Source organism: Bacillus rossius, chromosome 10, assembly GCF_032445375.1.
Source record: "Bacillus rossius redtenbacheri isolate Brsri chromosome 10, Brsri_v3, whole genome shotgun sequence".
In the NCBI taxonomy this organism is placed as follows: Eukaryota; Metazoa; Arthropoda; class Insecta; order Phasmatodea; family Bacillidae; genus Bacillus; species Bacillus rossius.
This window is the reverse complement of record NC_086337.1, coordinates 1,982,515-2,007,394: the sequence shown is the minus strand read 5'-3', so window position 1 is coordinate 2,007,394 and position 24,880 is coordinate 1,982,515. Positions and strand designations below refer to the sequence as shown.

At 34.7% G+C, this 24,880-nt stretch overlaps 1 protein-coding gene across 2 annotated transcripts; it reads left to right on the top strand.

Moving 5' to 3' along the window:
• The first annotated feature begins 319 nt into the window (after positions 1 to 319).
• Positions 320 to 23,491, top strand: LOC134535710 (profilin). Of its 2 annotated transcripts, XM_063374914.1 has the most exons (4): positions 320 to 893; positions 9,872 to 10,043; positions 22,236 to 22,335; positions 22,416 to 23,491. In XM_063374914.1, exons 1-3 carry the CDS (start codon positions 783 to 785, stop codon positions 22,331 to 22,333), a joined length of 381 nt encoding a protein of 126 aa, XP_063230984.1. In that variant the 5' UTR covers positions 320 to 782; the 3' UTR covers positions 22,334 to 22,335; positions 22,416 to 23,491. The 2 variants fall into 2 exon arrangements, with proteins under 2 accessions (XP_063230984.1, XP_063230985.1); XM_063374915.1 differs by having other exon boundaries at positions 506 to 893; positions 22,236 to 23,491.
• Positions 23,492 to 24,880: the final 1,389 nt, after the last annotated feature.

Sequence of the window (24,880 nt, the reverse complement as noted above, 5' to 3'; positions counted from 1 at the left end):
TTAATCCACATTTGGCAGAGATCGCCAAAGTAGAGACTTTAAAACTCTATAATAGTGCCTTTTGACAGTGTTGTTACTGTTTGTAGTTATTTACAAAAAAATACTATATACCAAATGTCAATAATTTTACTGAGCAAACTATTTATATTTTCCTTTTAATTTTAACTTCATACATGCTTTAAAGCTATATTTAATTTTTAATGAAACCAAATACATAAATCCAACCATTTAAATTTTTTATGGCCAACTGAATAATAGGAAAAAAAAGTGACCATAAATATTTTAGTCTTCTTTCTTTGTTTCGCAACTTGTGAATCACAGCAAAACTTTTAAATATGCCAGTATTTATATTCTTAAAAAATTATAGTTCAAAATGACTTTAAATTTTTGCTTTTTTCAATTTTTTTAACCTAGCAAGTATCTGTTCGAAAATGATAAATGATTTTTTTTCTTGATGAATTGTACTGTAGCGGTTTCTAGCGGCACCTGAAAATATCTTTGTATTTAAGTCAAGTTAGTTTCGCAAAAAATGTAGTTCATACTCAATTGATATTTATTTTTATAACCATCTTTATCTTTATAACGTATGTATAATAAGAAACATTAATTTTCTTAGTTATTTAAACAGGTGAAACATACATACTTCAATTTTCTGTGAAAATTGAGTGGAAGGATACATTGCTCTATTGAGGTGTGCAGTAGTTCTTCGCACAGCGGTAGTGATCGGACGAAGTCGGTGTGCGGTTAATAGTGTCCGACGGAATCTTAATTTTTAGTGAACGATGAGCTGGCAGGATTATGTTGATAAGCAATTGCTTGCTTCGAGATGTGTTACTAAAGCAGCAATTGCAGGACATGATGGGAATGTGTGGGCCAAGTCAGAAGGATTTGAGGTATGTACAAGGAGTTGCCCGTTTTCTGATGATTTTTAATTTCTTTATTACGGCAGAAAAGTCTCACGTTTTAAAGAGCTGCAAATTTGCCTTGGGAAATAAAGTTCATGATTTGGCTAGTTTCCTTTTGTGTGCGTAAATGGTAACATAAATGTGTGTTATGTGTGGAGAAGGGTGTGGATTGCTACGTTTCTTACATTTGAGAAAATGGGTCTTTTGGTAGATCACTTTAAAAAGTGTTGATCGTGAAGCTATTTTGGGATTGCGTATACGTGCAGTTGATTGCCGTTAATTGCCCAGATCTTTATTTATAATCATTTACATTATTTTAATCCAGCCCGGTGGAATGTCAAAATGGCGGTTATTGCCGTTTGACGTGTGTCAGCATACAGCTGCTAGGCTGTCGCTTTAGATCGTACACTTCTGATTCGTCAATTTGCTTCGCTCTCTAATATAATTGATGCTACCGTTCACGATTATTGTAATGTTGTTAGTGTGCGGTAAATTAACAGCTGTGGTTTATTGGTTGCTGAGGGTGACTAGTGTAGAAATAGGTTGCGGAGGTCAAGTTTCGAACAGGAGGGTGAATCATTGAGGTGACCAGTGTTTCTCCGGGAACTGAGTGACGTAATTATCTACTAGGGGATAACTGAAATGCCACTCTGCTTAGTTTATGATCGTGCTTTTGTATCATTCCGCGATAAATTGTAATACTGGTTGCTTAGTTAAAACAAAGTATGAAAAATCCCACATTGCAGCTGTTAGCAATATTACAATATTGTTAACTGCAAGCTGTATTAAATTCATTAGTATTTATTTAACTGTGGAAATTGCTGTGCCTTATCTGCAAAATAAAATGATCATTGGCTAGTTTCTTATTGCAACATTTGAATTTCAAAGATTTAACTATGTGTTCTATTTATAAAAAAAATGTTCAATCAATATAGACTTTAAATTGGAGTAATACATGTATGATTACCTTGATAGTTAAGAAAATCTGCATCATTACGGAGAATTTTCCCATTGTATAAAACAGACTGGCAATAATATTTCAATATGTGCAAAACACAATAGCTAATGTGAACAAGCTAATGGCAAAATAATATGTAGATGTACCTAAACACCTGTGAAATTCTAAAGGAGATAAGTTGGTGGTAATTTGTTACTTAAATGGCTCCCTTGTAAAACATCTAAACTAGTTTAGTGGCTGATGCAAAAGAAAACACTTTCCAAAACAATTTTTGTTCTTAGATTTTCTTAAAGGGTGTCCACATTCTGGAAAGTCAGGGAATTAATGTAAAAAAACCTAGAAAAGTCCTGTAAAATCCGCAGTGATTGTAATTTGAGGTATAAATGTCATTCTCCTGTGTATGCTATCGCCCAGGCCTTGGAACACTTTTTTTTTCTTCCATGTGTTGAGCGTATAATCATATGCAGTAGAACCTTAATTGGCCCGGGGGGGGGGGGGTAGAGTTTAGCACGGATAAGTGAAAATTACAGATAATCTAATTCAAATGTATTTAGGTTATACAATACAGCAAAATTTCATAAGTAATTTGTACAAATGTACAAGTATCACTGACACTAATAATTAATTTTTAAAAATATACATGAATGAAATTATTTCTAATGGCCTAAAAGACAGTTTCAATGTAAAATATTAATTATATTTACAATTTAATATGCAGAGGTACCTATGTGCACTTGCACTTTGTGGGTGTGCCCCCCCCCCCCTCCTCCAAATGTTTAATTTTTAATTGAAAACCCGGTTTACCAAATGCCCGTTTAATTGGGTCATGGATAATCGAGGTTCTGTACACATTGTAAAATGGCACATGCAGGGTTCTTTGTGAACTAGTTCTGCTGTAGGGATGGTGGGGGCTGGGTTCTATATTTCTTTTACAAGATTTCAAAATAGGTAAATTATTTTAAAAAAATTCATCAGTTAATTTGGTAGCATTGGTTAAGGAACGTCTAAAAATTAGTGTGGACAGCCTGAGTCACCTTTGTGGTGGTTTTCTAATACAGGAGACCAAGTTAGTTACATTTATACGTATTGTGGTGTATCCAGGACACTATGTTACTGTGGTTGTTTTGCTTCTACTTTTGTCAAGTGTGATATTTTTTTAAACCCTTTGATTGGTAAGGTAAAATTGAATTATTTTTATCTACCCTCTAAAGAAAGGTTAAAAAATAATAATAATAATAATTCCCTTCAGAAATGGTCAGATAAAATTAAAAAAAAACACAAAATTTCAGGTTTTTTTTTTTCTTTCAAAAGCAATCATTAGTTTTAGCCAATAACCTTTAAAACATTATTATGCGAGGGAGCGGACCGCGATGCACGGCCACTGGCGTGAGGCGGGTCACACAGGGGTTGCCCCTCTTCCCTCCGCTCCCTGCACATCGCCCTGCCTCGGCGCTGCTGTGCACCGCTGAGCAGTCAAGCAGCGGTGCTGGCCTCCGCGACAGTTCTGAGAGTTGGGGGAGTCCCCTTGAGAGTTTCACTGGAGCGTGAGAGTTGACATGAGCGAACCACTGTTGAGCCTGGCTCCAATGAGGAGAGTGACAGACACTGAGTGGCTTGAGAATAAACGTATTTAAGTTCCAGCGATTTTTGCTCAGACATTTTCAATTCAAGTATTATTATTAATGTCAATGTTACTAATCAATAAAACTATTGGGCTATCCCTCATGAAACCAGTTTTCCACAAATTATAAAGCTTAGCAATATAACAACATATTTAAAAATTGTGTATCCAATAAGTACATATACAAATATCAATACCAATTAGCTATTAAAAATTCAATTTTACTGTGATCAAATGTACTTTTAAATTTAAAAAAAAAAAAATATTGTAAAGTCTGTTTACGGACGATAGTTGAACGTGATGTCATAACAAAACATTAATGAAATGATTGCATACTTTTATGAATAAAATTGACTCATTTTTATTGAATTATCACTATTTTGTATGGATACAAAGGAGGAGTGAAATGAAATCTACAATTTAATTGATAAATTTACTTTTATTTGCACTCATTAATTCAAATATGTTTATTACTTTAACGAAGAGATTATTTTAACTATAACGTTTATACATGTTTGCTATTTAACTTCTTCCAATCTGTGTTATTCTGTTAAGGATTGGACGATGATAGGAAAAGTAGCAAACAAATGGGAGTGTTTCAAGGATGATGTGAAGGAAAATTGCTTACCTAACACCAAGATGCAGTCAAAAATAATATATTTGCGCCACAGGCTCTGCAGCAATGCTAGGAGGAACGGGTTAGCAAAGAGCAATGAAAACGTTACATTGAAATGCATGAAAACAGAATTACGCCACGGACTCGGTCGCAGTGCTAGGAGGTTCAGGTTAGCAAAGAGCAATATAAAATGAGCGTAATGGGACACAGTGTAACAGGACACTTTTTCGTGCGTGCAGCCGGCATTCATCGATTTATTAGATGTTGTCATGTCAAAATAAAATATGTAAATAACATAATTATTTACAATGCAATCAATTTTTAATTGAAAAAGAATGCTAAGTTTCAGGGTGAAATTATTTTGATTCAATATTCAGTATAAGATAATAAAATTGGTTGAATAACCTACGGATTTACACAGTCCTACATCACATTCTGCACACATCCACCTTGTTTCTTTTCGTGTTTTGTCTTTGTGCTGTGGCATTGCTGCTGCATTCCATGCCAGATCATCCAGCATACCAGGTTTTGATGAAATTTGGTACATGGTATCTTCAGACACATAAGAACCCGTTTTTTTTTTTTTTTCATTTTTGGAATATTGGCTCTAGTTTGGAATTTAAAGCCATCAAAGTTTCCCTCTGGTGGAATTTTTTTTCAAATCCGTGGTCAGTCAATTGACACATCTTGCTTCAACTTACATTTGTAATAACCGTTATTAATGTAGAATTGTGAAATTAACCATACTTATTCAGAAATATACATAGATTTCAAAAACTATCACTCTGGAAATGTAATTAAATGTCCAGAAGAACATGCAATTTATGTTAGAAGTAAAATAAATTAATTACCAATAATAATTGTAAACAGCAGTTCAGTAATCCTATTATAACTTTTTTATATTAATCTTTACAATCTCGGGCTTGATACCATTAGAAAGAGCACTATTTTTGCTACAAAATGGTGAAATAAAATTTGTGGATATTTATCTTCGTTATAAAAGCAATTTTTTGAGTAGGAGTGGTTAAGATTGTAAATCAGTTTTAAGTTTTAAAAGTAATTTGTACATGTAAAAGCAAATATTTAGTAAAATGTTTATTGCATAAGTTTTTAAAATAATGATTTAGTCTTGTTGGAAATATACATTTAACATACTGTGGGCCTACGTATGTATAAAAATAGAACAAATGAAAAGAAGAAAATGTTTAAAGAAAAGTTATGGTTCAATTAATGTTTGGTCAATCAATCAGTTTGCATAATATCGAATCTTCTTGCTTAAACGTAGATGATGCAATATATTGCATCATTTAATATTTACTGTAAAGTGATCCATGGAAGATATTAGTCATCATAGGTTGTCCAGTGTGTGGAAGTCTTAGGACGCTGCTATTTCTCTGTGCACTTCAACAAGTTGTCTGGGATTGTTTAATCTATGACTGTTAATGTTTGAGTGTTGACATTTAGCTGTTTTTATTTTTTGATAAGTTATTTGCTTTGTATTTTCTGACAAACGGGTAAAACAGACAGTTTTTTTTATATAATCTACAATGGTTACCAGTTTATATGAAAGTGTAGTAGAGGTCTTTTTATTAATTCTGTGTGTCATATAATTACATACATATAAAAAAAAAAATAATTCTGAATATTTCTGAACTTTCTGATGAAGAAAAATAAATTTTGCTGTGGAGGATAGATCTGATTCACACTGCATTCAAATTCAAGTATATGTTAACACTACTATGCGTCACTCATTAAATATTACAGGGAAACTTAAAAAAATGTTGTGACCCAGCAAAGAAACAAGAAGTCTTTAAAATAAAGTGGTGTAAGCGTATAATCTCTTCAAATGGCCAAAGATGTGAAAAGGGAAGCTGATATTTCGTCAGTTCCTGGACAAATCTGTGTTCAACTTGCATTTGAATAGGAAGATTTGAATTTAAGTGTATGTACTCTTGATGTATCACCTATTAATCTAAAAAGGACTTTAAAATAGAGATGTTCCGATTAGTCGGTAACGCTGACTATCCGGCCACTTTCGTAGTCAGCGACTCTTCGGCAAAGAGGGCAGACTATCCGGCTTCTTACTATGTATGTATTTCTCGATAAAATGTATATAATTGCATTAAATAAAAACCTTGATTTTTTATTGATATTTTTATTTTTAATCTGTCGTACACATTTTGAAATGTACAGCAAAGCAGTAATCAGTTTCTAAAATTACTTACTTGTAAAGAAAAAAATATCTTTGACACTTATCAAACCAAATTATTACCTTATTAACAAACAAAACAACATATCTTATCTTCAATAAACATTTGCAAATATTTCTTATTTAAATAAGAGTAGGAATTTATTTTATTAACAGACTAAGTAATATTACAGCAAGATTGCATGTACATGATGTACAGTAAAAAAAAAAATTCTAAACATTAATTGCTGCTTCTGCCCTATATGGCAGCAATTGATTTCTTTTTGTTTCGTTTATGTTCCCGGCCTCTGAGAACAGTCGCTCACTGTAAACGGAACTTGCGGGACAACAAAGGTACACTTGTAGCGATGCGTGACATTTCAGGATACCTCGAATTGCTGCAGCTCCACCACTGAAATGGCTCATCACCGGTAACTCACTGTAGGACTGCAGTTCATGAGCTGCCCTTGACCTGTCTGTCATCTTGAATATCTTCTATTTTTCTTAATGCAAATTTTTGGTAGCATTGCCCAAAATTCCGGTGTGTTGCAGTTTCTGTACTGTCTTCGTCGATGGAGGTGCTATGTAGATCATCTTTGCCATTGTCGCTCTCGTCATCACTCGTGCTATTTTTCTGAGATTCTAATAAATATTGAGGCTTAATGGTGATGAGATCCTCTGTCTCATAAAATTGTTGCTTATATCTCGGACCCAACAATGTAGCCAGGGTGAAGACTTAATTCTCAAAGTCGATCCTACTCTTCCAATCATTTTCCAGCAGGACTTTCATTTGCATGATTTCTTTGTTTTCATCATTGTAAATTTCTAGATATTTCTGTAAGGTTTTCAGATGAGGTATTACTTCAGACACCGAAGAGCAATTTGAACTTATAATCTTGGTAATCTCTTAAAATGGCTTCATCACTTCAATGCTTTTTCCGAATATTTTCCACTCTTCAGTAGACAAATTTTCAAAATTGACTGATGTTTCAGTCAAGTATAAAAAAACAGCCTGTTTTCGTTCTAAAAGGCGAGGAGATATCATGTATGTGGAATTCCATCTGGTACCTAACGTCTTGGAAAAACTGGTGGTCTGATAAATTTAGTTCTTGCTGCAAATCACTAATTTTTACTGAGTTTGATTAGAGTGGTTAAAGTATGTGATAATTCGTCTCTATTTTACATGTATTTGTGCCATGGTATCATGTTTCAAAGAAGTATTGATTGCCAGTGTGTATGAAACAAGGTACTCCCTTAAAAACAGAATAGTCTATTGCTTTCGTCACATTTCTGCCGTTGTCTCGCACAACAGCGTGAATTTTGTTTGTATATATGTTCCACAAATTTTGGAATTCCTTCTAAACAGTTTTTTATATTATTGGCAGTATGTGTTTCAGGGAAATATTTTATTTACAATACTGCGTGGAGTTATTTGAAACTATCCTCTTGCCAGTGAGCTGTGAAACTCAAAAAACTTTCCTTGGTATTTATGTTTGTCCACATGTCAGTAGTGACAGTAGTGATTGCAGCTGCACTCAGCACTCATCTTCGTATTTCAGATATAGTCTCTTCATAAAGTTGAGGAATGATGTTCTGTGTAATACTTTCTGCCCGGTAGGTTATATTTTGGTTTAACTTTTCTCATCAAGTTTCTAAAGCCAGTATTTTCAACAATTGAAAGCGGCTGGTTGTCAAGTGCAATCATCTCACCTATCGCAATATTGATGTCTCTTGATCTTGTCTTCACGTGATTATTGTACAGCAAGCTGGCTTTTCTGACCTAAACTGACCTCTGACGACACTGAAGTTGACGGAGCAGGCACTGTTGAAGGTAGTTCTTCTACTTGGTTTTGCGACTGGGAGGAATCGTCTGTGGGTGAACATTTGTTCACAGAACCTAACTGATGTATCAGGATTGGATGTAGGTATTTAATATGGTTGTTCATACTAGTAGTATTTGCTGTTTCCCTGCCCACCACGAGAAATTATCATTTGGCACTGGTTGCACTTGACTTTACGGGAATCATTGTTCAGTTGGTCAAGAAAAATCCATACACAAGACTTTCTTTTTGACATTTTGATTGAGCTCTCAGTTTAATGAACAGCAACAGTATTGTCTTTATTTTTTTTACTCAAAAACACCACTCTGACCTGTGCTAAAGCAAGCATCAAGAAACAATGCGAAGTAAACAAAACATGTTCCAACACGTTCGCAGGTGGCGGTTGTGACTTGCGTGCGAATCAGCTGTAGATGAAGCGTGACGGAAATGGCCGAATGCTTCCGAAACCGTGATCGGCTTGGTCGACTAGTCTGCCAAAGTCATAATCACTACTTAAAATCTATCAAAATTAGTGTATAGTAAAAGAAAGATAGCTGAAGTCAAAAGTAAAGTGAAATCAAAAGTAGCAGCAGTTTTGAAGCTACCAGAAGATGAATTGTATTGGAGTATATCACAACGGTAGTACAGCACAAAGTTCTGAAACTTGTTACTCAGGTTGGACGGCTGCATTTTAAACTGACATCCATGAGTGAGAGAAAAATTACAGTACTCTCAACATTTCAGACTTAACCACCACACAAATTGAAATTTAAAATAATGCATTAATAATGCTGTTGCTTGATTTGGATGTATCAGAAAGTCCATGTAATGGTGTAAGACTCATTGTGACAAGTCTGTGTAATAACACAATAAAGGTGAACAGTCCTGCACAGAAGTACATATACCTAGAATACTCTTGACTCGTCAAAAGGTCAGCTGGGCTGTACAATGCTCACATGCCAATATCAATTGAGATCTGCTTTTGTCATGACAGTACACAACTTTCAAGGCCAAACTTTAAAATTTGTTGGAGTGGACTTAAGATCATCAGTTTTTGTGCCTGGCATTTTATGTGGTTTTTCCCCTGATTAATGTGACTAAATACTTCAGAAGCACTCCTCCCAAATGAAAATCCTCGACATTCCCGCAACATAGTGTGGAAGGAAGTACTAAGTTAAAAAACTTATAATTGATGGTAACTGTGAAGTGAAAATGAATAAATACCATAATTATAATGGTGTTGAATATGAACATTAGTAATATTTTTTATTTAAGGATTGCAGTTCTTATGTAGGTAGGTATGAAGTATACTGAAGATTGAAAAACATATATTTATAATGTATATTGTATCTAATCGTATATTTGGAATAGGTAGAGTTTAAACTCTACCTTTTCCAATCACTGCATAAAACATTTAACTTTAAATTGCTCATATTAAGAAATACCCGCACAAAATTTTTTTTTATTAATATAAAAAATCTACATCTTTCATTTCTCGGAAATGGCTCTAATGATTAGGATAAAAATTCATATTTAGTTAAAGTTTTGCTTTTCTCGTTTATATAAGTATTTTCTTCCTGAAAAACCACGATTTTACAACAATGTTTGTGTTTTAGCACAAGTTGACTTACCTAACTTATATTTTAACTGCCCAATGAAACCTGTTTGGGTGTTATATGGGGCGGTTTCATGCTGTGAATCTAAGAGCAATCAGGATGTATGATAAATAAAAAGCTTAAGCCGATGTGCAATGGTTGTTTCAGGTTTCTAAAGAAGAGATAGCAAAGCTGGTTCAAGGGTTTGAGAAGCAGGATATACTGACGTCGTCAGGAGTGACGCTGGCGGGTAGCCGCTACATCTACCTGTCTGGCACGGACAGGGTGATACGAGCCAAGCTGGGCAAGGTGGGGGTGCACTGCATGAAGACACAACAAGGTACGCCACGCCACGCCACTAGTGCAGTTTCTGCTTCAGGGGGATTTAGAGGCACGCATCACTTGTGATACACAACTTGCTGTGATTTGTTAAAAAAAATACCAAAATTATGAATTATTCCTAATTAGGATATCTCAAAAAATTACAATATCATTTTATTTGACCAATTAAAGGGGGTAATTTAAGAGCACCATTTTTTCTTCAGTTATTTTGACTATCATGAAATATTTTAAGTGTGTGCATACTAATTAATTCATAATAATAGACACATGTACTATGTATGTATTAGGCTACTGACCATTTGTGACAGACAGCACTTACATGAACTATTGATAGAAGCAAACCCAAACCTGAGCCTGTGTGAAAGCTCTCTTGCTGGGGTGCAGATGTTTAGCAGAAAATGAAAAGAGGAGAAAATAATCCCAGCATCATATCATATTAATGGTGAATGATCAGTTTTTTATGGTTTCACATCAGTTCTGCACTTCAGTACACGTTTATTGTAAAAACGATGCTGTGCCTGACTACAGTCAGTTACCGGATTATAGTCGCCGCACGGTAAGTTCATACTTTTAGGAAGCCCTGCTTCAAGCTGGGATCTATTTTCAAGGTGACTATGTATCCTTCCGCCAAATATCAACAATAACATTGCCATGTGGAAAACCATGTGACTACCACATGGCAATGTTTTGGTTGGGTAACTGTCAAATAGGGATGTAATTAATGGATAATAAAATTACACTGCAATTTTTATAATTGGTTAAATGTCAGTAGAAAATGTCATAACACCATGTTTAATAATTCAAATATTAAATATAAAAAAATCTAAGCAAATTTTTATAGTTTAGAGTTTAAACCCAGCGTGGTGCTGTGTCTTCACATAATATCCATAAAAATTGATGTTAAGTTTTACAAAAGAAATTTTGCTGCTTCGAGATTACTATATCACAAAGTGCTATGGTTGAAAGCATGAAAATTATGTCAGTATCATTTATGAAGAATTCAACTTTTAGAAATTATTCAGTATGAGGTAGTTATGTAAACTGTTATTTTCCTAAAGCCGTGAGTGCCAGGCACATCACTGCCATTACATCGAGAGGTCATTTGTGAATAGAAAATAACAAGTTAGGTTAAATATGTAGTTGGGCGGTATTTGCGAAAAAAAATGTTAAAAATCCGAAAATACCTTTATTGTATGCTCTTCAACTTCCTCTTTTCATTAAAAGCGGCGGAGGTAAGAAATTCCAAATACGTTAGAAGATATCGAATTTTTAAATTTCATCACAATACCAGTGCACTAATGTGGCGATTATCATTGTTTCTTGTTTACGTACGAGTATCTACTTTTTTTAATTGGATAATGATGTCACGTGATTGTTTGTGATAGGCCAGAATTCAAACGAACCAATACGTGATTATTTAGTTCATTTATTGTTTAAAACGGTGTTTAATTACCGCCTCCAACTTAGGTGAGTTTTTAACGTTTCTAATTTTAAAGTCTTATTTGTTATTTTGATATTGTTGCGCAAGTAATAAGTAACAAAAAAATACGTGAGTTATTACTGTGCATCCTTTGTTACGGGTTTGTTAGGTAAGGTCAGTTACATTATAAATAATTTAAAACTAAAGAATAATTAAAATTAATTCACATTATTTTTAATGTCGGCTTAGTTTGAAAGTATTAATAATGTAACTGACCTGACCTAATCAACCATTTTATTAATTACGCATTGACGATTCGCGTATTCACGAACACACAGCAATATAACAAAAATGGCGTCGCTCGAATGGTTCCACAGGTCCTGTATTACAAAATTAAAAAATTCTATATTTCCTAAAGTATTTGGAATTTCTTATCTCCGCCGCTTTTAATGAAAAGAGGACGTTGAAGAGCATAAAATAAAGGTATTTTCGAATTTTTAACATTTTTTTTCGCAAATACCGCCCAACTACATATTTACCCAAGTTAGTAACACTTTTCTGGCACTACGAACCGAGTCAAATATCGGTTAAAGGTTATGGCTAACCAACATGTGTTTTGTAATTAGAGGCATTATTTTCTATCAAGCAGAATAAATTTTAAATTCAAATTCTAAGTTATACATTAAACATTTCTGTAAGTGTGTATTTTTATATGTCTATGTGGTTTGTCTCATATAAAAACTATATCACTTAAGTATGTACAATGCAGAAAAGAAATTGTTGCCATAAAAAACTTAACTTAAGAATCTGTAATAAAATAAATATATTAAATAAATCGAAACTCAGCAATAAATTATCACTACCATCAATATTATGTTATATCCTGTAATGAAACTAATGTTTAAGAATCACATATAAACACAGCAGAGAAATTACATATCACTAAACACGTTATCCAAAACACCTGTAATTAAAAAGCATACATTAGCACATTTACCCTGAGCATATATTCAAATGCTGTATTTTTTTATGGTTACAGGTGTTAACAAAAAGTCATGACAACAACCTACGTAGAGTTGAATTTCTACTCAAGTTTTTTAAAATGCATTCTAATTATTGACAATTATGTTTCCTAACCTAACCAAAATTTACCAAACCTAATTTCATGTAAATAAACCTCATTTGGGTTGGGTTAGGTTACATTATGTTGGTTGAGGATAGGTTATGTTAGGTTAGTATCTGTGTACATGCCCTTACATTTAATATGTTTTGCTTGTGGGACATTACCTAATATATAAACGAAAATATAAGAACGTGTCTGTTTGTAATTTGCCCGACATTCAAAACAAGAAAGCTGCGAGGAAGGTACTTTTACACTATTTTACAAACACGCCCCAACCTAACGGAACGTTTTCACGCACATACTTTCATAACGTGTTAATTAGTCACTCACTTTTTCACGGTCGTGACGCCCAGATCTAGAAGAAATGCTGTCATTTCTGCGACATCACCCTGTTCCAGTTGACCTGTATTTATTAACATCGTAACTCTTCGTGCCACGTTGATAATATCGTGCTGTCTCCTTCTTTACATTCATTTTAATAACCTAACAAACCGTAATAACTAACACAAAGTTACACTGTAAAAGCAATAGTTCACTACAAGTTACAATTAAGACAACCCTTTAAAATTAGAAAATTAATTAGTACACAAATACACGGGATGTTTTCGGAAAATCAGAAGTCGTTTTGAGCAAACAAAAACAAGCGTTCAACATGGCTCGGGCCGACACACAGTTACGTAGGTGATTCATCCGCAACAGCTTGCAACGTCATCTGTAAACAAAATAACTTAACTTTCGTATATATTAAACAATATTACTCCAGGATCTGTAAGTAAACATATGTGAAACATTTTCAGCAATATTTATCGTTATTTCAGCTGTTCAAAATTACATACTAAGGAACTATTTCTTCAAGTGTGTAGCCAACATACCGATAAATATCGTTGCCACGCGTGTTTAAAAACTTACATATAAAATTAACAAATACAAATTATTTCAGTATTCATATACACGTACGGAAACGTAATAGCTTGATAAATTATGTCGTCCTATTTTGTTTATTTATTTGTCAAACAAATTGCACAATAGTAAACCAAATATTCTTAGTTCCATTTTTCAACAGTTCTTCCCAAAAGTACGAACTTACAGTGCGGCGACTATAGTGAACGGGGTGCTTGTGGGGGGGGGGGGGGGGGTGTAGTGAAACCTTGCTGTTGGCGGGCATTATGAGATAGAGAAACTAAAACCTACAAGCGTCGTCAGGTAACCCAAGAACTGTTACATTGAGAACATAGAAATTAAAATTTTTAATTTTTTTTTGTGTTTTTAATATGTCAACTTTTGTTATATCGTATGAAAGCCCATTAAAAGCTTACAGTTGGATACTTACTTCAGCTAACACTAACATTTTGTGAGTGGCAAGTATTTTTGTAAATAACTAAAAATAAAAAAAAAAAAACATTTACTTCATGCATGTAAGCTATAAACAGAAATTCATTGAAATCTTGAGAGTTGAGGTGGAATGTCTGCTGATTTAACGTGGAATCAGCCGTGTGTTGCATGTAAGTAGCAGCTGGTAGTAGGGGGAATAGTGAGAATGCAAGTCTATCAGCCGTATGCAGAGATCTATCTCCCTTATTGTTTTAGGCTTCCTTAGCAACCTACAACTTCTCTTCTTGAAGGTGTCTCAACTTTTAGTTAAAGGAAGCTGTCAGGAATTAGACTGCCAGATCTGAGCCTTAAGGCTTCCTCAATCAAGATGGTGGACCAGTTTTTGAGAAACCAAGTTGTTTAATAATTATTTTATGTTAATTTAGAGAGTAATTGGACTTGAGGCTTGTAAATAATGATGATTAGAGGTCCATAAAAATCATTAAATTTATCATTATATTTTGTAATTAAAGTAAGGCATTTTGGTTGTATTTGACTGTTATAAAAGTTATTTGTGGTTTCAAGTCTAAAATAATTTTCAGTGTTTTGAAAAGTATAAATACATTCATTGAGCAGACTAAACTTATTTTGGTCACAATCACAATGTGCATACTTACAAAAAATAAAAATTATATTAAATTAACAATAAAAACTGTTTTCACAACCTTCACATACAGTATTTATTATATATTAAAAATATAAACTGGTGTTGAAGAAACCTTTTTTATGCAGGCCTCATTGAAAAAAAATTTGAAGTACAATATTTGATAAAAAGCAAAATGTCTCTTAGTCTTGGTTGTAAGACAGCATTGTATATATTTCTGCATTTTCTGGAGTAAGTTGTCTTCTCCGATCGCTAACAAAGAAGAAAACCTTGAGAAAGACCTCTCGGAATCAGCATTGGATGCAGGCAGCCGTAGCAATTTGAGAGTGAACATTGCAAATTGAGGATCTGGTCTGAGGGTACGGAGGTCAGCCCTCTCAATGTTTGGATTCTGCAACTGTTCTTCCACGTTATTCGCTTGGGGGCCCTAAATCATCAGCCACGCATGATGGTTCCGATCTTGGTTCCTTATAGTTGGCAGTTTATGCGATAGTGTTGAAATGTCTTCACTTGATTGAGCCATGAGATGCCTCGGATGTAGCATTACACTGCAAGCATGATAAATCCTTCAGGCAGGATGTGAAGACATAGTTTTCAGTTTGGTTTTGTGTCGCTCTGTTGAGCAACCATTTTTAGTTTATCACCTCAACCTGCTTCACAGTTTGAAGAACAGTTTCTGTTAAACAGCGGGTGAGTGTATCTCATCCTTGAGTTGCTCAAACTAGTGAAAATGTCTTCGAGTAAGTGTGATGTCAGAAATGAATTCCTTCCAACAACTCTGTTAACTTGATTCATTTTGTGCAGTTCTCAGTAACAAAAAAGCTTGAAGTTCGTGTAGGGTCATGTCATTTATATTAATCACACCAATCACAATCTGAGTTGTTGCAAACTTAAATTTCGTTCCTGAATGCAGTTATGTCATCAAAGTGTTGGTAAGTATACACCACTGCCTTAAACCAAGAATTCCAATGTGTTGGCATACTGGCAGAAGAAACTATTTCACTGCTTCTGGGTCTACTACTTAATATTTTTCTCTTGAAAATGTCTGGTGTGCATGTCTCCTTTTTCTGATGTTCAAGAATGCACTTTTAATGTTGACAAAATTTTTAAACTCAAGTGTATGCTGCCATTATTTATTTCATGTGCCCAGCATTGTACATGTATCACATGTTCACCAGGACACAGTGGATAGTAGTAGTAGTAGTAGTAGTAGCAGCAGCAGCACATATAGTCATGTATGGAGCTGAATCCGTCACAATTGCAATACAGTTTTCAAATGGGACATCGTACTCTAGGGTTTCAAGTACACCCTGAGTGCACCCAGTTGAATTGGCTGTATCCAAAACATCTGAGGAGGCCAAACACACATCTTGATTCGATGAAGGTTCAAGAGGTTTAAAAAGTATATTAAACAAGTTTCCATTTTTGTCTGTGGTTTCATCACACGATAGTCTTTTTCTTGATTCCCTCCATTTCCGGACCAGTCAAAGGGACGTATTTTCTTTGCGTTCTCCACCTCCAGTTACGTTACCCGCTGTCCACGCTATCCAACTCAGTGAGCTGTGATCAAGTGTTCTCGGAGGCATCTGTGGTGGTCTTCATGAAAGATTCTTTCTCTGTTTCTGCCTTCGTAAAAATTTCTTGTTCTTCTTGAAGTGGTACTTGTCTGTTACACTGCCAAGTTTTTGTTTGCTTGTGACGATCACTTTCCAAATGTTTTTTAAAATTATTCTTTCGTTCATTGTCCAACCGACAATCGCAGAACTCGCACATGAGAATATTGCCCGTCTCTCTCTCACTGCGTGGCCCTGGCCTGAGAGCTTGCCATGGTTCAGAAACACTATTGTATAGAACATCACATACTTAGTTAATGTAACCTCACTGAAACAAATAACTCTGATAATATTACATGTTCACGTGGCTTGAAAATAATGTCGCAGTAAGATCATATCTAAGTGTCAGTACAATACTAGGCCTACATGCAGTACGAGTACGCAGCACAAGTGTATCTGTGGTGGAAGCAGATATCCATTGTTTTAAATGGCTCAGAAAGCTGGCAGTTAAAACATTATTTAGCAGTTTGTAGGCTATGTTTCAGAATGAAAATAATATTGTGGTTATAAGTTTCTTGAATCCTCAATCTTCTTGTTTAAAAGTTTTTTTTTTAATTTTAAATATATTGTATGAACTGCACATTCAAAGAAAATTTTCAATTTAACGAGGAAAATTAGTAATTTTTTTCTCTGTAGTAAACATATGCTATGGTGCATCTTCAACTATTGTAGCAAAAACATGGCGGAACATTATACACTGGATACTTTTTTTTGTGAAGCTTGATATTTGATATTGTAGATGTGGGTTTAAAGTCGAATTTAGTTTTTATTTAATGAAAACTTAAGTATTTTGCTGTTTTGTTGTGAATTGAGGTTAATTTCCGAGTTATTTTCCGATCACGATTCACATTTAAATAATTTCTGTGCCCTTTATGATGTATTATAATGAATGTGTAGGGAGGGTTCTGTTTTAGCATTTTAAATATTATAGTTTTAGACCACCGCAGGATCTATTATAGCCCAGATGGTTGTTTACATTTGATGTGTTATGATTTAATGAACAGTTAATCATTTTCTGAAATAGGTCTACTGCTATAAAATGACGTCACGAGCCATAGCTTTCAGGGGGACCTGTAGGTGCAGTATATATAGCAAACTTTTGATTTTTTATAATTTAATTTGTAGGTTTATTCGAAAAGTTGTAAACACATAATGTGGAATGTTTTTTTGAAATTCCAAAATTGCTGGCATCAATTTTTTATTTTTTAAAGTGCAATTTATATAATTATTTTAGTGCTTTATTTAATTAAGAACATAATCTGTTAATGTTGAAAACAAAACGTAAGTCACTCGTTTTTCCAAATGGTGCTACTCATTTTTGGGGTTCTAGCATGTACTATTTTCTTGAAAAAGGAAAGAAAAAAAAACTGAAATGAATAAAACATTTTGGATATGTGCCAATAAATTCCCCTGTGTAAGTGTTGGTGTTTACTATAAAGTGATTTGTGTAGCATTTCTTGTGGTAGGCCGAATGATGAATGGGTACTAATAATTATATTTTGAACATAAAGTTGGTGGATTAACAGTTCAGATAATGATTGTTCAGGAGCAAATTATTATTTTTTTTTTTACACATTTGCAGTTTAATGGAGATCAAACTCTTAGTTCATTCTGAATGAGAACTTTTTACTTCAAGTAGTTGACCAGTAGTTTTCCATTTTTACAAGCAGTTAGGTACATTAAAAAAATATATATGGTTGGTTGGTTGTGTTAGCTGAGCTCCATTAACAATACTGTATAAAGCATTGAACAATGGTTAGGAATATAAATTTAAAATGTAGCTTACTTCACCTAACAAACCTTATTTACATTTTAATATTTTTAATGAAATTAACAACCAACTGTTCTATGGTTTCAAAATATACCTACCCTACTTAACCACTCTTTAAAACAGTAAACAACCGGTGAATTACTTGCAGTAGGTATCACAATGCTCTCTTAAAAGAAATATTCAAAAACATTTCACAGGAAAAAGTAAAAATTTTAGAAATCATCCTACCCTAGAGTAGAGCCACTCTCCTTCAGAATTACCCAATCATATTTGTAGGAACTGCTAATAATTATTGAGGGCAAATTGGGGGATAGAGAATTCTTGTTATTGTTTCGTATGGACATAGTATTTGCCTACATCGTAAGATAAAACTCTTCAAATGTACAACAAATTATCTATTACAAACAAAAACTGTTCTGATCATAGGCCTATCTGCAACAACCCTGCATGTGCACGAGAACTAAATGGGAGGAAAAGATTATATTTAATATTTTTGCTTGAGTCAACATCAGGGTAAAAACTCATTTGGTTATGCCGCAATAACAATATTAATTCTGAAAACAGGGTTTTCTGGTTTTATAAACATAAATTATCCCTCAACTGCATTTTCTTTTAATCAGACTATCTCCTCTCACACCCCATTGTGGTTTTGAGCCTGAAATTTCCATCAGACTGCTTTGCGTAGCTAAGTAGAAGGCACAAATGTGTAATTTCAGAATCATAATGAACTGAACTAATGCTGCAGGTATGCCCTTGTCCCCTCCTGCAAGCAAAACTATATTCACACTTGAGGTAAAACTTGCTTGCTGCATATAAATACCAAAACAGAAAGAAAATAATCCTTGAGGATGGTAGCACATCAATAAATATATTAAATTGTTTTCTTTTTAATTCTTTTTCTTAAGCTAAATATGTACAAAAAAAATTGTTTTTTGATACATATAAAGTCCCAAAGGATCAGGCAAAAGATTTAATTCACCTAAGTGGTATTTTATAGAACAAAATAAGAAAAAAATATTAAAGGGTAGAAGGGTAATCTCACTAAAATCTAACTTATTGAAATATATATAATTTTAGAAAAAAGGTGTTTGAATGTTTACTTGGAATTTTGAATTTTTGTTTATGCAGAAAAGTAATATAAAGTACACTGTATCTCACTCTAATGGATTTGTTACCTTGTAATTCTGACCCCATCAATATAATGAACATGGCCTTTTTCAAACTACTTTTTTGAGTAAAAATCTTCAGAATTCAAGGAACTGCCAGTCTCAGGCCCGGACCTTCCTGCATGTTGACAGGCGTGGGGTGGGGCTGAGACTGCCAGCGTACGTCTCTTCTCGCCAGCCTCTGTGATGGCTCGGTGCCTACCCGTGTCCGCAGAGTTTATGATGCCTCATTTATTCAATAGCATGTCATTCATGTCATATTAAAGTTATTATATTGTGTGCATGCAGAAATAATGTATTCAGAGATAAGTAACACAAAGATAGAGCACAGGAGATGTAATAAAAGGTTGATGCAAGCTGCAAGAACAGATGGAGTAAAGGAAGAAAATATTAGTAAGATGAGAAACAAGCATTCCTTTTACTGAATTTTTATTTTGCATTCAACAAGAGACCAAGTAATGAACACATGACACTGCTCTCGGCTTGACTTTCTTTCTGTGTGTGTGTGTGTGTGAAGAAATAAATCAGTCTTAATTCACATGCATGCGAGTTTGTAAAGGGATAGCACCAGACAAATAAAATAAAATACATATTCACACACAGTAAAGCTGACAGTCCGGCCATGCTGTCCTGACACTGCTAAAATGTTTTCAACAGCCAATAAATCCCAAAGTAATGGTGACATCATCACGTACATATACTGGATTTTTACTTTTTGTCAATATCGGACTTTCATCAAGCACTCTTAATTTCAACAGTTGATTGTACTTGTAATGAATAGTTGGTTTCATAGCTGGCATTGCAGTCCATTTCTTCATCAGACATGATTTCATCATCAGTATCATCAGTTTCAGTATCTATGAAGGTAGAAGCTGTGGATGTGACAGCAACCTGTTTTTTTTATAAAATGTCTAAAGCTCCTAGATGTATTGCGTGGTTCAAGCATAGCATCATCTCTCTTGGGCTTTCCCTACCAAACTTATTCATTACGTTTGGACCATCGCTGGTGATGGCCACAATACGTTTTTCATAATCCAATTGAAATCTTTGCAATGTATCTTCGACTATTTGTCTGGTCTCTTCAGCACCATATTTACCTCGTATATACACTAATCCCTAATTGAAAACTTCTCCGTTCACATCCTGCAGACACAAATTAAAGTACTTCTGGTTTCAGAAGCTGGTCTATTTGTCAACTTAAGGGCTGAAACTTGTACCAGAAGCGACAAAATCTTAAAAAGTCTGAATTATTTCTTCTTTTTTTCCCCTTCATAATTCAATATAATTTTCATGATATCAGTTTTGTTCTGAGGCATGTCATACCCCAGCTGGCTAATACTCTCACTCTTGTGATTGCTCCTATCACAAGTGCATCCTCTGCCGCCACATCATGCTCTCGCGCTTCACCCGCGGAGGCTGGCCTTGCCACATTCATACCCCTGGCAGTCTTTCTGGAACCGACCGGACGCTCGAAGCATCCAGAATAATAATGCTTAACCGTGCCAGGCCGCCAGAGGACAGATAAGTGCCGAGGAAGGGGAGCGCGGGGGGGTGGGGGGGTCACTGTAATCCCCACACGGTATCGTGCGTGACGGCACTGGGTATCTGGCGCACGTTGCGTAACAATACTTTATAGGCCCAGGGGGAAACACATCATTAGGTCGGAGGGGCAGTGTACAGTCTCAGATATTTTCTATGTTTGCATCAATTTATATGCTGTCACAAAAATACTTAAAATAGATCAAGGAAAATGTTAGCAAGTTTTATTTTTACAATGCAGGAGACATTGTATTGAAACAAACCTAAGTAGAGCTGATAGACTGTAGCTTTCATTGAAATAAAAATCACGACATTTAAGTCTCCAGTCATTTAAAACTACTACATTCTTACTTATGTACATGATAATACTATTCCGCTGGACTGCTTACCTCGCCACTTCTGACAGGGAGTATTTGTGGCATTCCTCCTTGGAGGAGAAAGGATTTTTAGCTGATGTGCCAAATCTTTTAGTTCGAAAAGAGTGTGAAATCACACAAAAAATATCTGTATTGTATTCATTTTAAACATGTTAATTTTGTTATATGAGAAAATAATGTAGAAATAGTATCTATAGTTTGTTTAAAAATCTGGGAATTATTACAAGATTACGTGTGTTTATCTTATATTTGAACTTGCCTTCACTGAAACCACAGTGTGGCATCGCAGCCTCCACAGTATTAAAGAATAGAAAATGTTCTACAAGTGTGTTGTATTTTGAATACAACATTGATTTTCCTCTCCCACTTTTTTTGAAAATGGACATTGTGTGTAGTTGCTGCTGTGAGAGGCATTAACGTAGCAATGTTTTCTACGATGATGACAGCATGTCATATGTTACATAGTTATGAAAGGAAAAATTGTCAATAAATAGTGTCATTTCACTGGATGTGTAAAAAAAAATCAGATTTACAAAACTTGCCCAACTGTCATGACTTTGTATATCCGCAGAAGAATGTTGCAAGTTGTAGCTGCACATTCAATGGATAACGAGATATTTGAAGAAACTAAAACCAAATTACAATTTTTAACGTTTGTTTCTTGTATGGTGGCACGTCCACATGAGCACCAAGGTTGAGAACTAGGGAACTACCAGACATTTGCCAACTCAAGTGTTAACATCACATGCCTGGATCAAGTGGAATGTGCCAACATCTTTGACAAATTAGATGACTCTAGACGTTTATTAAGTATGTAAAGAATTAAATTATATATCTTTGTACACATCTATATGTAAAACCCCATGTGGGAGTTTAAGGGTGAAATCTCAAATGGTGGCCAAAGTCCCCATAGCCCCTAAAGAAAGCACTTGAGAGCAGAATCCTATAACTAGTGTAAGTACGGGGCAAAGACCCCAGAGCAGACAGTCCCTCGGAGGGGGATTTTGGGGGCGAAGTGAGAATATTTGTACAGTAAAATTTCATTTCATTGTACCTGGAAAAAAAATCATTAAGTATTTTGTTAGGAATTTGAAAATATAAACTCTTTAAAGAGAAGCACTTGTGATGTTCCACTTATTCTAACAGCTCGTAAGAATAAGGATAGGCGGATGACGTACTGATGATGGGAGTGGTTGTGTGTTTCAGCCGTCGTAGTTTCTTTATACGAAGATCCCATCCAGCCGCAGCAAGCCGCCTCGGTAGTGGAGAAGCTCGGAGACTACCTGGTGTCCTGTGGATACTAGAGGTTCGTACGCTCATCTTGTCTTCTGTGCCATCAACTGTCAGCTAGTGCTTGCTGTGCCACTAACAGCTGTTCTGTTCCAGATAATATGTAAAGAACTGTTCTCCTGGGTGATTAAGCAAACTTCAGAGCAGAAATGGTCTTTATTTGTCAATACAGCGAACTGTTACGTGCATCATGGTTCCGGCTAAATTTGGTTTGAGTTGAAACATTCGAGGACAAAAAAAAATTATATGGATTGTGTTTTTAATTGGTAAACCTGCAAGAAGCAAGCTATTGAGCTATCAGGCTTTCGGCTCCTTATCTTGGTGCATGACTGCATTCCTCCGAAGCACATCTTGAAGCGTGGCTGGGAAGAGGCAAGATGTGCTTCGTTGGAACTTACGTATAAAAATATTTGGACAAAGTTTTTTGTAGCATATTATAGAATGCCCATTGCATTTGATACCAAGTTGTTACAGTTTTTATAATTCTAGTCTGCTCTTTCTAACCCCTGTCTTGTCCTTGCTATGTGGAAAAAGAAACTTAAGCTTACAAAAAGATAGAGATGTCTTTAAATCTTTACCTTGCTTTCAACTCATTGTATTCATTCCTCTATGTTATGTCAAACGCTTGGATTAATTGGTGAAGCTCCCTGGGGCAAGAGTGATGTGATGTGATCTACCATATGTTTTTATGATGTTTTGCAGACATTGAGTATTGAAGAAAACTACAAAAATGTTATATTAATGCCAATCTTAGTTTTGTACTAAGTTGTCATGATTTATATGACAAATTTAATTTTTACTACACGGTCTGATTTAAAAAAGCTTTGTATACACATCTCAAGAAGCTGAAATTTGAAAAGATGTCGAGTAAAAAATAAATTTGTATAAAGTGATGTATTTTTTGGGGGTTTCTGCAGGTTGTAATGTTAGGCTTTAAGAAAGAATTTATCTTCTGTATCTGTAACAGCATGTATGATTCATCTGGAGGTTAATTTAGTTTGGGTGCATTGTAGACGTGCCAAATGCTCAGGCTTCATCAGTGTGTGGCTGTTGTGGATTTCTACATTTTGTACATTTCAATATGCTGTAATACAATATTTTGCATAATTCTATTGGATTGCAGTGTAATGTTCTCTTTCAGAACCCCCAATAAAATTTATGAACAAATTTAACTATGCATTTTATTCGTCTTGACATAATCCTCTTAGTTCTAACATAGTGAATATACATTTCTACTGAGGGGACAGCCAAAATTCATCACAGTTGAAGCATTAGCGTTACACAAATACCAGACAAGGACATAGCCAGGGTCTGAACCCCGTCCTTCCAGGGTTATAGAAGGCAAAGACAGTAAGGTTATGGAGAGATTATTTTGGAAGGATTATTGTAATCCTTAGTGGACTACAATAATGTGTGTGTTTCCTCCCCATTTATAGCCCATCATGTCCCATGAACGGAAGCAACAGGAATTCGGTTTCAAAGTACTCCATATTTAATGCAAGTTTGCACACTTGTTACTGTAAGCAAGTGTGTGCATGTTGTTAACATTATTATACATGTTTTAATGAAATCATCAAACAATTGACTTAATTATATTTAAACCTAAACTATAAAAGTTTGGTTTCCTATTATCAAGTGAAATCATTACTGAAATTACTGTTTGTAAACGTTGGTGTTCTAAAAGTTTACTATTCCCGAATAATAAAGTGTGACAGAGATAATGTTCTTTTAAAAATCTGACTCGTAAAGAAATGACATAAAAGGTGTGCTGGAGCCAGTCCTTGGCAACTGGCTACGGCCTACATTCAGTCCTGCGATAGACTTGAACATTCTGATTTTAACAGAAGTTTTGTGTAGGAAAATTGTAATATTACTTGTTTTCTGGCTTTAACTGCAAATGGCCAAGGTCAACTGCCGTAATTGACTAGAACAGGAGTGACTCTATTGGTGTTCACAGAATGTGCTGTAGGTACCTTGGAATGTGAGTTAGGTACCTTGGAATGCTGGACCAAAGACCTTTCACTGTATGTTTCTAAAACTTCTCTGACCTCTGCAGTTAATCATTCAAGTGAATCATTTAATATTTTTTGTATGCTTAAAGTGGATTATAAAAGAGTGAAATTTCACTTCAAATGAGCATGGTGGTCAAAAATATTTTTTCATCTGATTTTCCCATTTCATCACCAAAAAAGATTTCAGTCACACAACATCTGTAAAACATATTTCAATTTTGTAAATTTCATAATTGCTCATATTTCAGCTGGAGTTCACCATCAGAATAGGGGGTAATGCATGTTTTCCCCACAGTGAGTGCTCAGTAGCCCAAAGTCGCTCTGTACTCTCTATTCAAGATGATTCCTTTTTCGATGGGTGCTTCAGCAAACATTTAGACTTCAGACCACTTGAAATATATGATAAATTAATAAAATTTATGTATGATTAGCTAGTCTGATGCTACATGGGTTACTTTTGTTTAAAATGTAAAAGTTGTTAGTGCATGCTGTACCAAAAAAAGTGAAATGGAGAGAACACTTAAGATGCCTTAGTGCTATGTAAAGACA